Raw genomic sequence first — 14,015 nt, 5'->3', positions numbered from 1 at the left:
ATATACATAGTCATGGAATATAGGAGTGCTAGAGAAAAGCATGCTGGAAGAAAAAATACTAATATTTAAGAACATTTTTGTTATGAGCACAAACATGAAATGTCATTATTTAAAAAGTAGCTGCTAAATAACTTTCTGTTATAACACACTACTTAGGTAACGTTGTAAATGGAACTATTGGAAAACAAATGGTGGACACACTTGTAGAATCATCTAGCAATGTAGAAATGATTTTGAAGTTCTTTGACATGTTCCTGAAGTTAAAAGATCTGACTAATTCAGATGCTTTCAAGGAGTATGATCCAGATGGTAAAGGAATCATTTCCAAGAAGGAATTTCAGAAATCAATGGAGGCTCAAAAACAATACATACAGTCAGAGATTGACTTCCTGCTGTCTTGTACAGAAGCTGATGAAAACGACATGTTTAATTATGTGGACTTTGTGGAAAGATTCCACGAACCAGCCAAAGACATTGGATTTAATGTAGTAGTATTGCTAACAAACCTTTCAGAGCACATGCCTAATGATCCACGCCTTCAGAGCTTACTTGAGCCTGCAGAAAGTGTTCTTAATTACTTTGAACCATACCTTGGCCGTATTGAAATAATGGGTGGGGCCAAGAAGATAGAAAGAGTTTACTTTGAAATCAGTGAATCCAGTAGAATGCAGTGGGAGAAGCCACAGGTGAAGGAATCTAAACGACAGTTCATATTTGATGTTGTAAATGAAGGTGGAGAGCAAGAAAAAATGGAACTCTTTGTGAATTTCTGTGAGGACACAATTTTTGAAATGCAGTTAGCATCTCAGATCTCTGAAACAGATTCATCTGAGAGGCCCGAGGAGGAGGACGAGGCAGAGCCTGCTTATGTAGTGGATATTGGAGATGACGAGGAAGAAGAAAAGTCTCTGGAACCTGCTTCAGCTTTTGCAGTGGCATGTGTTTCAGTGAAGAAGAATGTTGCTAACTTTTTTAAAATGGTCACTGTGAAGAACCTTAGGAAACAATACAGGAAAGTTAAAAAGATGACAGTAAAAGAGATGGTGAAAATGTTTTTCTCCTTTTTCTGGATTCTATTTGTAGGGACATTCCAAATGTTCTTTTCTATAGTGTGGGGTATATTCCAGATCCTTTGGAACACTGTATTTGGGGGTGGCCTGGTTGAAGGAGCCAAAAACATAAAAGTTACAAAAATATTAGGGGATATGCCTGATCCAACGCAGTTTGGAATCCATGATGATGTTATGGAAGCAGAAAAAGCTGAAGGTGCTGAGCATGGCATAAGAGCTGAACTTGGGGACTTTGTGAAGAGTGAAAAGGGAGAAAATGACATAATCGCAGACATTTTTGGCATTCCTACAAAGAAAGAAGGATCGAAACACGGTCATGATGCTGGACTTGGAGATATTGCAGAAATCCTTGGTACTGAGATCCAGACACCTTTGGAAAACACAGTTCATAAGAAAAAAAGATTACAGGTAAATTAAAGAGATTTTTTTTCATAATATTAATAATGAGAATTATAATAATAATAAACTGTTGAATGTTAATAACAGATTTATTTGATAGATAGCTGATTAATATATATTATTCATAAGGACTTACTTTATAATCTCTACACATTTAAAAACCAACAGGAAATTTTGTCACAGAAAAACTGAGCCCAGTGTTTGGATTTCAGTGTGGTAAATTGTTACTGTTCATTTGGACTTCATTCAAAGCGAACTGCTAGCAAATTTCTAGTCACAGTTTTTGCCTTAAATGATTTATGGTCTTGTTTATTCTGCGTGCCCCATATTTTCACAGTATACTTCAAGTACTTTTACAACTTATTATCTCCATAATAATGCCTTATCATTAACATCTTTCTTTTTTATGCTTTACATGCAATACAGTATCCTTTTTTCCTATTATTTGAAATACATTTGTCTGAATTTATTGCTAGATTAATGTTTATAATGTAGTTATTCTTTACTCATTTTCTGGTTTATAAACAATATATTTTGTTCCACTCAGCTGGACTAAAGAGAATATTTTTCTGAGTAAAAATGAGTAGAACTAAATATCAAAACCAAAATTTGTTAATCATATCTGGAAGGCATTATGTTCACTTTACACACAGGTCTGTTTCTACTTGTTATTCAAAAATATCTTTTCTCTCATCATTAACCCACCTCTTTATGTTATACTTTCCAGGTATTTTCAAGATAAATCTAAAACTGTGCAACTTTTTAATGCATTATTTTCTCTTAATTAGTATGTTTTTGTCCAGATTTTGGTTCTTGCCTAAATTGAACTAAATTTTTTGCATTTGTTTTTCTCATTTGTTTATTATATCATTTTTATGTGTGGACTTAAAAATTACAGTCTATTAAAATCCTGCCTCATTTAGCACAAATATAATGTGGTTGGTATTTAAAAATAAGTACTTTAATGAAAGAAACATTGCATTAAATTTACTAATATGTAAACACCTTAGAATTTTCTTCAGTGATAGTTGAAGTAAATATTTTAATTCAGATCTGAATAAACACTTTAGAATATTCTTTGCTTTACTTCGATTTATACATTTCTCACAGATATGTTTGATGGTATTGATGAAAATACTCTGTAATATTTTACAGATAGTTTGAGTCATTAATGTGAAGTCAGTTATGCAATTTATCCAGCTTTTGCCTTTAATGTGTTATCTAGTGAAATTCTATATTACAGGAATTGCAGTTCATTTCCCATTGTGTATATGAATGCCTCACATAATCTAGTTAGAGGACAGGATATAAAGAATAAGTGCAGTCAAAGTAGAAACAGCTCAAAACAGAAACAGTGTAAGAATCAAAAACTCCCTTCAGGAAGTCACTATGTCTTTCTTAGGCATCTGCAATGATAAAACTCACATAAATGGATAGAAATAGAAAATCAGGTCTGTAGACTGGAAAAGTGTACTGATAAGGTCAGTGACATTTACCATCGAGCCAGAGAAACTGCAAAATAACCTATGGAATTGTATATAATGAAGCCTTTTAGGACTTCACTTTTACTGTAAGGCTTTATAGGAATCTGTGCCAAGAGTTGTGTGGGTTCACAAATTAGGGAAGAAAAGTAGTAGTGACATAACAGTTTGCTGATAAATCTAATTACTGGTAGCAATAAAATCAAGAGCTAACTGTTAAGTTCCCTTAAAATAGCAGATGAAAATCAGTGGAGTGATGAATACAGGAGGAAAAGTTATAATTTTACCTGTTAAATGGCTTCATTTTCATCTCATTGTTACTGTTCAAGTATGAAATCTTGGGAATACAACAATCTCAGTTCAATGATAATGTCAGTCAAGCAAACTGAAATTTTGAATTGTTGAGAACCCCATATTACTATGCTCCATGAACCCTAATTTATCTGTGTCTTGAAGACCAGGTTCCCTCATTTCAAAAAGAGTGTGATAAAACTGAAAAAGATTCAGTGAAGAACAATGAGCTGTTAAAACCTGATATGGAACAAATCATGTGTATGGAATTAAGTAGGTCAAGGCTCTTCAGCCTGGAAAAGAGAAAATTGAGAGAGCATATATGGATAAGACATATATCCATATATGGATAAGACAGATAGGGATTTATTCATTCTTCTACCACCCTACCCTGTAGAAGAACCAGGCATTATCAAATGATCTCTCAATTACCCTCCACTGGCTTGAGATCCTAGGGGAGACACTTTGTGAAAGAATTACACCTGCATCTTTTGCTAGGTGAGGTTCCACAGATAATATGTGAGATATGCAAGGCAAGATCAGCTGAATAAATTCTTTCCTATATCCTTTTCCCATGTACCTGCCAGAGGAAGGCATCCAGATGAGTAGTGGCAGAAACTTTAGATAACTGTATATATGTATTAACCAGAAATATAGGACCAATAGACAACTGCTGTCTAAGTACTTCAGGAGAATGCAGAAGAGGATTAAGAGTTAACATAGGTTTTTACAAAAGGGAATGGAAACAAATTTAAGCACTTTAGATTTCTTCGTGAGTCCAGGATGTCAGGGCTTGAACCTCTTGGACTTCCATTGAAGCTTAGGTATTCAGACTGCATTTGAAATGAGTTTACTTTGATCTTGTAATACCAAGCCTAAAGGTGTTTGCTATGCAGGCCCCAGCTTCTTTGCCACAGTTAGCCATCTGTAAAATTGTGTATTGGTTTTTCCTTATCTCAAGGGAAAGCTGTAAACACACACTTAGGAGGGTTGTGTGGTGTGCCAGTAAAGGTTTAATGAACAATCAGTCCAGCTAAGATAAATAGCTTGAAGAAAACATTGTGTAAGTAGATATTATTTTAACTATTTGTCTGTTTTCAGTTGTATTAGTTGATCATGGCCAAGTAATTGAGGTTTGCAATATCTGATAATTACATGGATATTTTTCAGATTTTTGATGATAACATTAATATATTGTTTCTTGTTTCAATCAGTAATTCCACTGAATCTTTGTGGGTGACTTTAGTATCAGGATATGATCTGGATGCAGTTACCTTCATCCTCAGATGGTCACATAATCTGCCTGATCACTGTGTATAATTAACTTGTTCAGTCAACTGGACTGGTTAAGAGTATTGATAATTTTACACTGAAAAAATGTCTTCCTTTTTCACTGTTAAAATATTGCCTGAGTTCTCGATCTTTAAAGATCTAACACCTTAAATGTGCAAAGTGCTATAAAAATATTATTATTTTGTTTCTTAGAAGACAGTAACTAAAGTTACCAGAATTTTATTTGAATGGGTCAATTTTGATAGTTAAAATACTTTTTACAGATATCTGAAATTGCAAAAGAAGCTGGAACACAAAGAATAACAGAAGCTGAGAAGGCTGAGTAAGTTAATTTTACAAAATTCCTGCTTAACTCCGTGGTACTTCTTATGCTAAATAATTTGGCCAGAAATAATGCAAGAAATGCTCTGGATTGAAAGAACTTTATGTACACTTTGTCTCATCAGTATTTTAAAAATATGCTAAGGGGTACATACTAAGTATTTTGCAAATATACTAAAAGATGGCAGACTATCTCGCTAGGCAAACACAATGGCAATCTGATTTTTATGATTCTTGGCAATTATGCACACATACATCTTTGGCCATTGTCTTTTTAAAAAATCACGTAAAAATTCCCATTATGTCCTTTAAAAATGAGCACCAGTCTTAAAAGAACCTCTGCAACTTATCATTACTGCTTTCTACTTTCCTACTACCCACTACAATTTTCATGGAATTTTCATTGGATCATAAAGCACAAGATTTATCTAACTCAGCTATTTTTATTTATTGTTGTTTTATCAGGTCTTGACAGCAGAAACATTCCTTTGTCCAGTCATCCTATATATGACTACCTAAATAATATTGAAAATACTTACCTTGCTTTAGCAGCATCCTACATTTAAGGAGCATCCTCTCTGCCTGGACCTGCAGCCACATTGTAGTAACAGATTAAAATGTTTTGTAGAGACACACAAAAGATGTCCTAGAGATTTTTAGAGATTCAAAAGCTATATCTAATTATCTTTTTTTTTTTTGCCTCATGTTTAAAATGTTTACTTCAGAGTCATTTATCATTCTCCTCTTATCTGCCAAAGCTAATTTTTTTTTAAGTGTATCATCAGGGTCCATACTTTTAGACAGTCATATTGATGCCTCAAGATTATTTCACACATATGGAAATCCAGCTTGTTTGTTTTTCTTGTGTTTTTTTTGGTTAGTAACTAAATTCCTCTAATGTTACATACAGTATAAAAACTGAATTTCAAAGTCAAACTTTATGAACTCACATCCATTTGAAGTGAATGCATTCATTTGGCTAGATATTTTTGTTTAGTTAACCTTTCTTCTAGCATGGAAGATGGTGAAAAACAAGATAAAGCAAAGGAAGTACAATCTGAACAGCTAGAAGAGGGAAAACTGAAGAAAAAGAAGAGAAGGCATGGACAAAAAATTGAAAAACCAGAGGCTGTTATGGCTAACTTCTTCAAAGCTTTGGAAATTTATCAAACAAAGATGCTTGTAAGTTTGTCTTAAGTTCTTTAGTCATTGAATTTTCATTTATAGAACCTTTTTTGATATTTAAGGTAGAAATATCATCATAAAGGGAAATTTGGCATGAGTTTTCAAGTGACTGGCTGTAGTCAGTCTCTTGTGATTTTATAATACTTTGTAGAGTTATATAATTAAGTGTTTCTATGTGAAATCTCTAACAGGACAGATTAGCCTCTTGAGCTCCTATTCAGGAGCTCTCTATTTTCCATAATTTAACTTCTAGAATATTCAACGCTGCTTTCTATTTTTCTTTGTTCTTAAAACCATGAAATGTTGAATTCTCTGAAAACTCTCAAGTAGTTTTTTTCCAGTATTCTAACATATCTTTCCACACTTCTTTCTCTTTCAGACTTCTCTTACTTATAATTTTAAGGCCATTATTTTTAATTCCATTTATCATGAAAAGGGCGGATAGGCTTCCAAGTTATTATATCTGGTCTATGAAGGCAACGCCATTATGTTACTGTTTTACAATTAATTTACTGTTTCAAAAATCTTGCTATTTTTCTTAATTTGATATTACTCAGAGTCTACCTTTAATTACCTTTTATTTTTTATTTCAGCACTACTTGGCAAGAAATTTTTACAACTTAAGGTTTCTTGCTCTATTTGTTGCATTTGCCATCAATTTTATTCTTCTATTTTACAAGGTAAGGTAACATTGTTCTTTAAATATTTATGTTAGTACCAGAGGATACCATAGTTTAATGTTTGTAACTATTCTGTTTTTATTTTATTCAGGCTGAATGAAAAGAGGTTTATTTAATTTGTCCTTTATGGTTGACTTTCTAGGCACTTTTTCATTTAATCACATAAGTCTTTTATTGTTTGGACTGTTGACCTTGTTCTGGGAAAATTGAAATTGACTAAAATATTTCAGATGTCAAAACTGTTGAATTATTTTTCTTTCATTTGTTCTCAAGATATTAAGAGACTTCAGTTAATATGGTTATTCTCGGTTACTTCTTTTTTTATAGTAGGCTACAGTTCTTTTTGTTTAGCTCACTGATGAAGAAGGCTATACATTCACAATTTAGACCTAATCTTAGAGATTCACCTGAATCTAGAGTTGTTTCAGCTGTGTAACACCAGATGATACAAAGTGGAACATCTTCAGCAGCCTCCACTAATTTCCTTCATGAATCTTCACAACCTTGAAATTCAATAAAGAGAATTCAATAAAGAGAACTCCTATCCATTAAAGCCTCATTTCCCCCCCCCCTTTCCATACAAATCTGATGTCTGGAAGAAGAGTTCTGATTTACTTATATCCTGAAATCTGGACCTTTTGATCTTCCCCTCCTAGATACAGAATGCAAGCTGTGATAAATAGATGAACCCCATGTTTTCCAATATTACATAATCTACTACATATTCTGCTACTTAAAATCAAAACCTTCAACAACAAAAGCAGCTGACTGAACTGAGTCCTGTTCTCAAATACCTTGAAATGCAACTCCTATAACACAATTATGTTCTCAGAGGCAGGCCAGGTAAAGATGTGAAAAGCTCTTGGAAACTGGGCAGAATGTATATGCACGTTCCAGGAGAAAGATGCCATGGCTGTTTCAGGCTTCCTCCTTGTCTCTTTCTTTCCCATAGGGTTAGAGAAAATGGACTTCAGATTTACATGTAGAATTCTGCTTTTGTCTATGCCAGTCTCCTTTTCTCCTCATTCTCTCCTGCTTTTCTTTGAGTCTAGTTGGTGACAACTCATTTTGTTGCAGAGCAAGGACAAAAGTTCGTGTCAATCAGTGCAAGTCCATCTGTCATACATAAGGAAAGGGTCAGTGGGAGTCAAATAGGACTGAACAGGACTTCAGCTTTCAGATAAAGCTGTCAAAAAAAGTGCCTTTAGGAATTTTATTTTAAAGGGCAGGTTTTTAAAGTCAATGGAAGAATTTAGGGCAGTATGTCAGCTGATGAAATATGTATATAATTTATAAGCTCTAAACTGAGTCATGGAATACAAAGTTATGAACAGTGTATAAGTCGATTATATGACAATTTTGCTTCTTTTTATACTCGAATAATCAGGAACTATGTAGATTACAAAAAAACCCCTGAATTCAGTCATAATAGATAACCCCGTCATTCCTCGCTTCTTCCAAGAAGTTGTTTGTGCGTAACTTTTCATTTGTTCTAGTTTTGCTACAGCATTGTTAGAGAGATTTGTAAACTGCCTGTATTTGCTTTTTCCAGATTTTCTTTTCAGTGACATGTGGAGATTTCTGCTGTGCAAATGAAGAATGTTTAAAGCTTACGACCTATCATCTTCCTTTGAGCAGGCTTTGCAAACATCATGTATGATTAGAGTAAAGGGAAAGCATTTGAATTTATTTCATTTTCAATGTGCTTGAATTTTTCTCAGGTGACAGAAGAGCCACTTGATGAAGTAGAGGAAGACTCTAATCTCTGGAATTCTTTTGCTGAAGAGGAAGAGGAGGAGGGCATGGTGTTTTTTGTTTTAGAAGAAAGTACCGGCTACATGGCACCTGCTCTCAGAGCACTGGCAGTTATTCATACTGTCATCTCCTTTGTCTGTGTGATTGGATACTACTGCTTAAAGGCAAGTTCTTAATCTTACTGCTAATCTGTTTGTTAAACATTGGCTACATCCCAAGGTGGTTGGTGGTGCTAATGCTGGAATACCTATTTTTACCTAGCTGTTTACAAATTCTCACTGTTCAAAAGGTAAAGGTTTTCCTCCTGTATTCTGACCAGCAGAAATGGAGTTAACTTTCTTCCCAGCAGAGTGTGTGTGGTTTGGATTTGTGGTTAAAACAGTGCAGGTAACACGGAGACATTTGGTATTGCGGGACAGTGTTTGCATAGTGTGAGGGCTCTCTCTTTGCTCTACCCACTCTGTGCATCCCTCAGCAGGTATGCTGGGAGAGGTCACAGACAGGACAGCTGAGCCAACCAACCAGAGGGATATTCCATGGCCTGTAGCATCATGCTCAGCAATAAAAGGTGGTGTGGGGGACGGTTGGGGCTCGACCACCAAGGTGGCCATTGCTGAGAGGCTGCCTAGGCATTGATCTACCTGTGGGAGATTCTAGTGTGAAGTTTGGTCTTACATTTTTAGTGTTATGAAGAAGCAAAAATACAAAAACTGTGACAAGGTGGCTGTGGCCCTGGTTTCGTGCCTGAGATGTTTTTTGGTTTTCTGAAATTCTTTTCCCAGGGAATTTTCTGTGAACAGGAGAGGTGTTTTTGTAAACTGTACTTTGTTTTCATTCCTTTTCCTAGGAGGGACTTCTTGATGTCCCTCTGGTCTGACCAATGTGATTGAAGAGGTTTGTCTTTGTTTCACCAATCGAATTGGTCTGTGTGGAATAGTATAAAAGCGAGACACATCTCAAAAATAAAGGAGTAATTTTCAGCCTTCTGAAGTTCAGAGTCTATGTCGTTGTGGTGTAAAACAGCGTCAGGTGGCCACTGTCATTTTCACAGGTCCCTCTGGTTGTATTCAAGAGGGAAAAGGAGGTAGCTAGAAAGCTGGAATTTGATGGACTGTACATAACTGAACAACCAACCGAGGATGATATTAAAGGACAATGGGATCGCCTTGTTATAAATACTCCGTAAGTAAAATTAAATTACTATATGCTTATAAATATTATAGCTCATTAAGTCACTGATCTAGAACCTTTCCTGTCCACCTGCCACTTAGTTCATCTAAAAGAAAGGCATTTATATTAGATGCTACAGTAGTAGTGAAATCCTGTATTATCTGTTTATTTAATAAATACTATGATAAAATATACATTCCACCTCCTTTGAATTTTCTACGGTTTGCAAGGATTATGTATTTTACCTCACAATGTCTCTCCAAGACATTTCACGTATTAATCTGTATTGAGAAACTTTTAAAAAGATAACTTCCGTCCTTTCCAGTGACTCTATTTCACTTGTACTCGGACTTGTACGCACTTGTACAGGAGTAATATTCTCCTCCCTTTCTTTCCTGTTCCTTGTTAAAGAAACTTGTATGTGATGAGAGGAGTAAATCTAGTGAAAAATAGCATTCCTAGAATTTGAGTAGTCTGACAGGAATTTCTGTCAAGTTGTAGGCATTAGCAAATACTGTAGTTGTCATACACTGATTCTAAGAGTCTCAGTAAGCTGTGGCAGTTTGAGACACAAACACAGCAAGTCAGCTCTCTTCCCACAGAAAGAATGCCTTGACTACAGGCTGTTTTTCAGAATTTACTGGTAGGTTTAGTTTAGCTGTTAGTAAGTTCTTATAATAGTGGTGTGGCACTGGAACAGGTTGCCCTGTGAAGTTGTGGATGCCCCAGCTCTGGAAGTGTTCGAGGCCAGGCTGGATGGGGCTTTCAGCAACCTGGTCTAGTGGAAACTGGCCCTTCTCTTGGCAGGGAGTTTGAACTAGGTGATCTTTAAGGTCCCTTCCATCTGTGTTTCCACAATTAGAATTTCTAAAATCATGGAAATTCTTGAATACTTTGTTTTCCTATACCAAAGTTTTAAGAATTTTTCTTAGGTATGCAGTATGTACAGTCCATGTGTTATTAGTTACAACAGAAGGTAATCAGGAAACTGGAGAGCCTGCTTATTTTCCAACCAGTTTCTTTCACTATTGATAGCAACCCATCTAGACACCCAGTAAGCTTATCTTCAGCAAAAAGAAGCATGAATTAATGAAATATATTGTCAACCTATCCCTAATGACATGCTGTACACTCTGTTCTCAGCATGTTGCACTGGCTACTGGAGTTAAACAAAAGATTAGGGCTAATTTAAGCAGGCTAATCCTTCCCTCTGATGTTAACTGAGTCTCGAGGTTTAGTGCAGGTACTGTACGATCAGAATAACCACTGCTGGAGGGTACCCAGTGATCTGTATAAACTGAAATGTGCTTTCTATAACTGGAAAAAAGTAATTAAAAGAGCAAAAGATGTACCCTGACAAATTATTGGATGTTTTTGTTAAAAGAGATAGACACAAGCTGGCTACACTATGACGTATATGACATCTCTTAAAGCCTGAGAAATCAAGCAAAAAATAATACAGAGCATTGGACTAGAATATACCATCCCTTTGAGTCACTAGAACCATTTGCCTTTATCTGAATTAATTTAATTCAGAATTCTAATTCAGAAAGGTAAAAGTTGGAGCATAGTCATTGGGAAGCTTGCCTTATATCCCAGCAGAACACTGTTCTGGAATCTCACTTCTCTTGAGCTAGCACTTACTTTATTTTACCAATACTGTCCTTTAGTTTAAGTAGTTATTTTTCTCTTTTACATTCCTCCATATTTTCTCAACTCACTCTTATTTCCAGGAAATAAAGAGAGAAAAATCTTCAACTTTGTAGTGTTTCCTGCTAACTGGTATTCCTCAAAATGGATATAATAAACCGTAAGGTCATTAGAATGAGCAGCTCCTGGGTACTGCTCTAAATATATATATATATATTTGCTATATATTGGCAAATGATCTTGAATTTTCTTGGCAAGTTTAATATTTTAAATTTTTTGTTGGCAAGCAGTTGACTGGTTCTCAAGCGTTCAGCCTCTATTTGAAATGCAATCCAATGAACTTGAAAATTATTTATGCTTTAATATTATCTTATTTGTCTCTGCATATCATTGCCTGGTTTGACTTTTATGGCTAGGGTAATAAAGAATTTATTTAGGAGATAAATGATGACTAACCTACTAATATGGAATTGTTAAGCTTATTAGGTGATAGTATTTAGCCTGCTGTCCTTTTGTAGCCAGTTGTATCTGTGGATGGGAAAAAGAAAGGGGGTATGGAGAGGGAAGATGATATTGCAGCAAATTATGATTAATAACAGCTGCTGTCCACATGGAAAAAAAAATTTCCTAATTTGAAGTGCTGTGAGTGAACAAAATTTGCAACAATCAGAAACATGGTATTTTCTCTATTTTTTTTTTCCTTTCCCCTAACAAATAACTTGCAATACCTTTGCCTTATCTATGTAGGTCCTTCCCTAACAATTACTGGGACAAATTTGTGAAACGCAAGGTAGGCTTTTTATATTTCTATTATGTTTTTCAGAGCAATAATCTACTAGTCGGTTAATTTGGATATCTGTATAATATGCTTCTGTACACATAAATAGAGAAATAACTGAGAACTGGAATTTGTTTTATGGAAGTCATTGTTGTGTTAAATGTCTTGGTGAACAGGCAGCTGTGGCGTAGGTGGGAGGAGGGAGGAAGACAGAAGGCTGTGGTTTCCTTCCTAGACTCAGACATTTGAAATAACTTTGTGCTGTCAATCACCAGCAGGTCTAATTTACAATCATTGTCATCTTTAGGATACAAAGCCCCCTCATCGCCCTAAAAAAAGAAAAACATGCCAGCTTAAATGACAGCAAATTATATATAAGCTTTCAGATAATAGCCTTTAATGCTTCTATTTTTCTTTTTTATGCTCCCCTGGTTTCCTGGGAGTTCTTACTGTTCTAGTAGTGTTAATTGTGGAAGACTTATTTTTTAATTCCTGACAACTACTGGTCTAAAGTAGGTGAATGTCACTGAGGAGTTTCTGTGAGCAAAAGCTTCTCTTCTTCCCCTTCTAGGTTATTAACAAATATGGAGACTTATACGGAGCAGAGCGCATTGCAGAACTTTTGGGTTTGGACAAAAGTGCCCTTGATTTTAGTCCAGTGGAAGAAAGCAAACCAGAAGAGGCATCTCTTGTGTCATGGTAGGACTTCTGAACTTCAGAGACAAATTATGTATTGGTCTAACTTCACCATCAAAGATAAAAACAGATTTCATCTTGAAACTGTTGTGATGTTTTCCTCAACATTGAAAATTCAAATAGATAAGTCTTCCTAGTGTGGAAGTAAAATAAAATAGCTTTTTGTTTGTTCTAAAACACATTTCTGTTATAAAAGTAAAAAAAAAAAATCAGAGAATTTATGCTGACTGATATAGTTGGCCACTCTTTCATTTTAAACAATAATTAATGGAGCATTTAAAAGGTCTTACGACAGAGTTTATAAACCAAGGGACAGAAGAAGTATTGATAATAAATACCTAGATAACAGGTGTCTAGTACAGATTCAGAGATGTTTTCCTGATTTAACCAGTAAGTCAAGATGAGAGCTTGAAAGTGTCCCAGGCTCAAGTGATTTATGCTCGTACAAGAGCTGGTTTTCTCAGTATGTAAGATGCACAAGTATGATCTCCCTTTGCATGCCATCCAATGGCTAATAAAAAATTTAGAATATTGCAGAAGGCATTACCTTTTCTCTTGTTTTTTTCTGGCAATATTTTACACTAGACAGAACACTTACCTCTTGAATTAAGCAATCTGTGCTCCACATCTCACTACTTTTGGCACAGATTTTAATTTCTTAAGTCTGGAATGTGGCAGTATAATTCTTCCTGAAATTGTTACACCAGTTTTGTTGGTTTAGAAACTCTTTATGGTGCTCAGAATTAATGAATACTCTCTGAAAAAATTAAGCACCCAGATCACTCAAAAAATGAACAGTTAATTTATATCACTGCCTTCAGCAAAAAAAAAAGGTGAAGTGCCAAAACTAGTTTGCTGTTTGTAAATACAAAATTCAATACTTATTTTTGACATTTATGCATTTCAAAACCTTCATATTTCTTAGGCTAAGCTCCATTGACACAAAGTACCACATTTGGAAGCTCGGAGTTGTTTTCACTGATAATGTAAGTACGTTAGCCTAGAAGAATATGCTTTGATTTACTTTAAACATGGTTGTATGTCTTCCACCATCTGCTTTTATTTTAAACAAACATATACAAACAATATTTCATTACAGCGCCATTTGAAATTATTTTTTTCTGTCTTGTGATTAGACTAGATGTTTTAATCAGAATTATATACTGCACAGTATAGATGGTTATAAACTGCACAGTGTAGATGGTTATAACTGCCATTATAGTACATTATTTATTAAACTAATGGT

The 14,015-nt window shown here is 34.9% G+C and overlaps 1 protein-coding gene across 1 annotated transcript in view; it reads left to right on the top strand.

The window, feature by feature from the left end:
• RYR3 (ryanodine receptor 3) overlaps positions 1-14,015 on the top strand; it is a 194,785-nt gene that overhangs the window by 171,633 nt on the left and 9,137 nt on the right. The window contains exons 88-96 of the mRNA XM_066188306.1: positions 157-1,478; positions 4,798-4,856; positions 5,869-6,037; positions 6,634-6,720; positions 8,442-8,639; positions 9,527-9,657; positions 12,043-12,085; positions 12,645-12,772; positions 13,695-13,755. Of these exons, the coding sequence (XP_066044403.1) occupies positions 157-1,478; positions 4,798-4,856; positions 5,869-6,037; positions 6,634-6,720; positions 8,442-8,639; positions 9,527-9,657; positions 12,043-12,085; positions 12,645-12,772; positions 13,695-13,755 (2,198 nt within the window). The remainder of the gene's footprint in view (positions 1-156; positions 1,479-4,797; positions 4,857-5,868; positions 6,038-6,633; positions 6,721-8,441; positions 8,640-9,526; positions 9,658-12,042; positions 12,086-12,644; positions 12,773-13,694; positions 13,756-14,015) is intronic.

This window comes from Chamaea fasciata, unplaced genomic scaffold (assembly GCF_029207755.1).
Source record: "Chamaea fasciata isolate MVZ Bird 193981 ecotype frontalis unplaced genomic scaffold, bChaFas1.0.hap1 SCAF_7, whole genome shotgun sequence".
In the NCBI taxonomy this organism is placed as follows: Eukaryota; Metazoa; Chordata; class Aves; order Passeriformes; family Sylviidae; genus Chamaea; species Chamaea fasciata.
The sequence above is the reverse complement of the archived record's forward strand: the minus strand, read 5'-3'. Positions and strand labels throughout refer to the sequence as shown.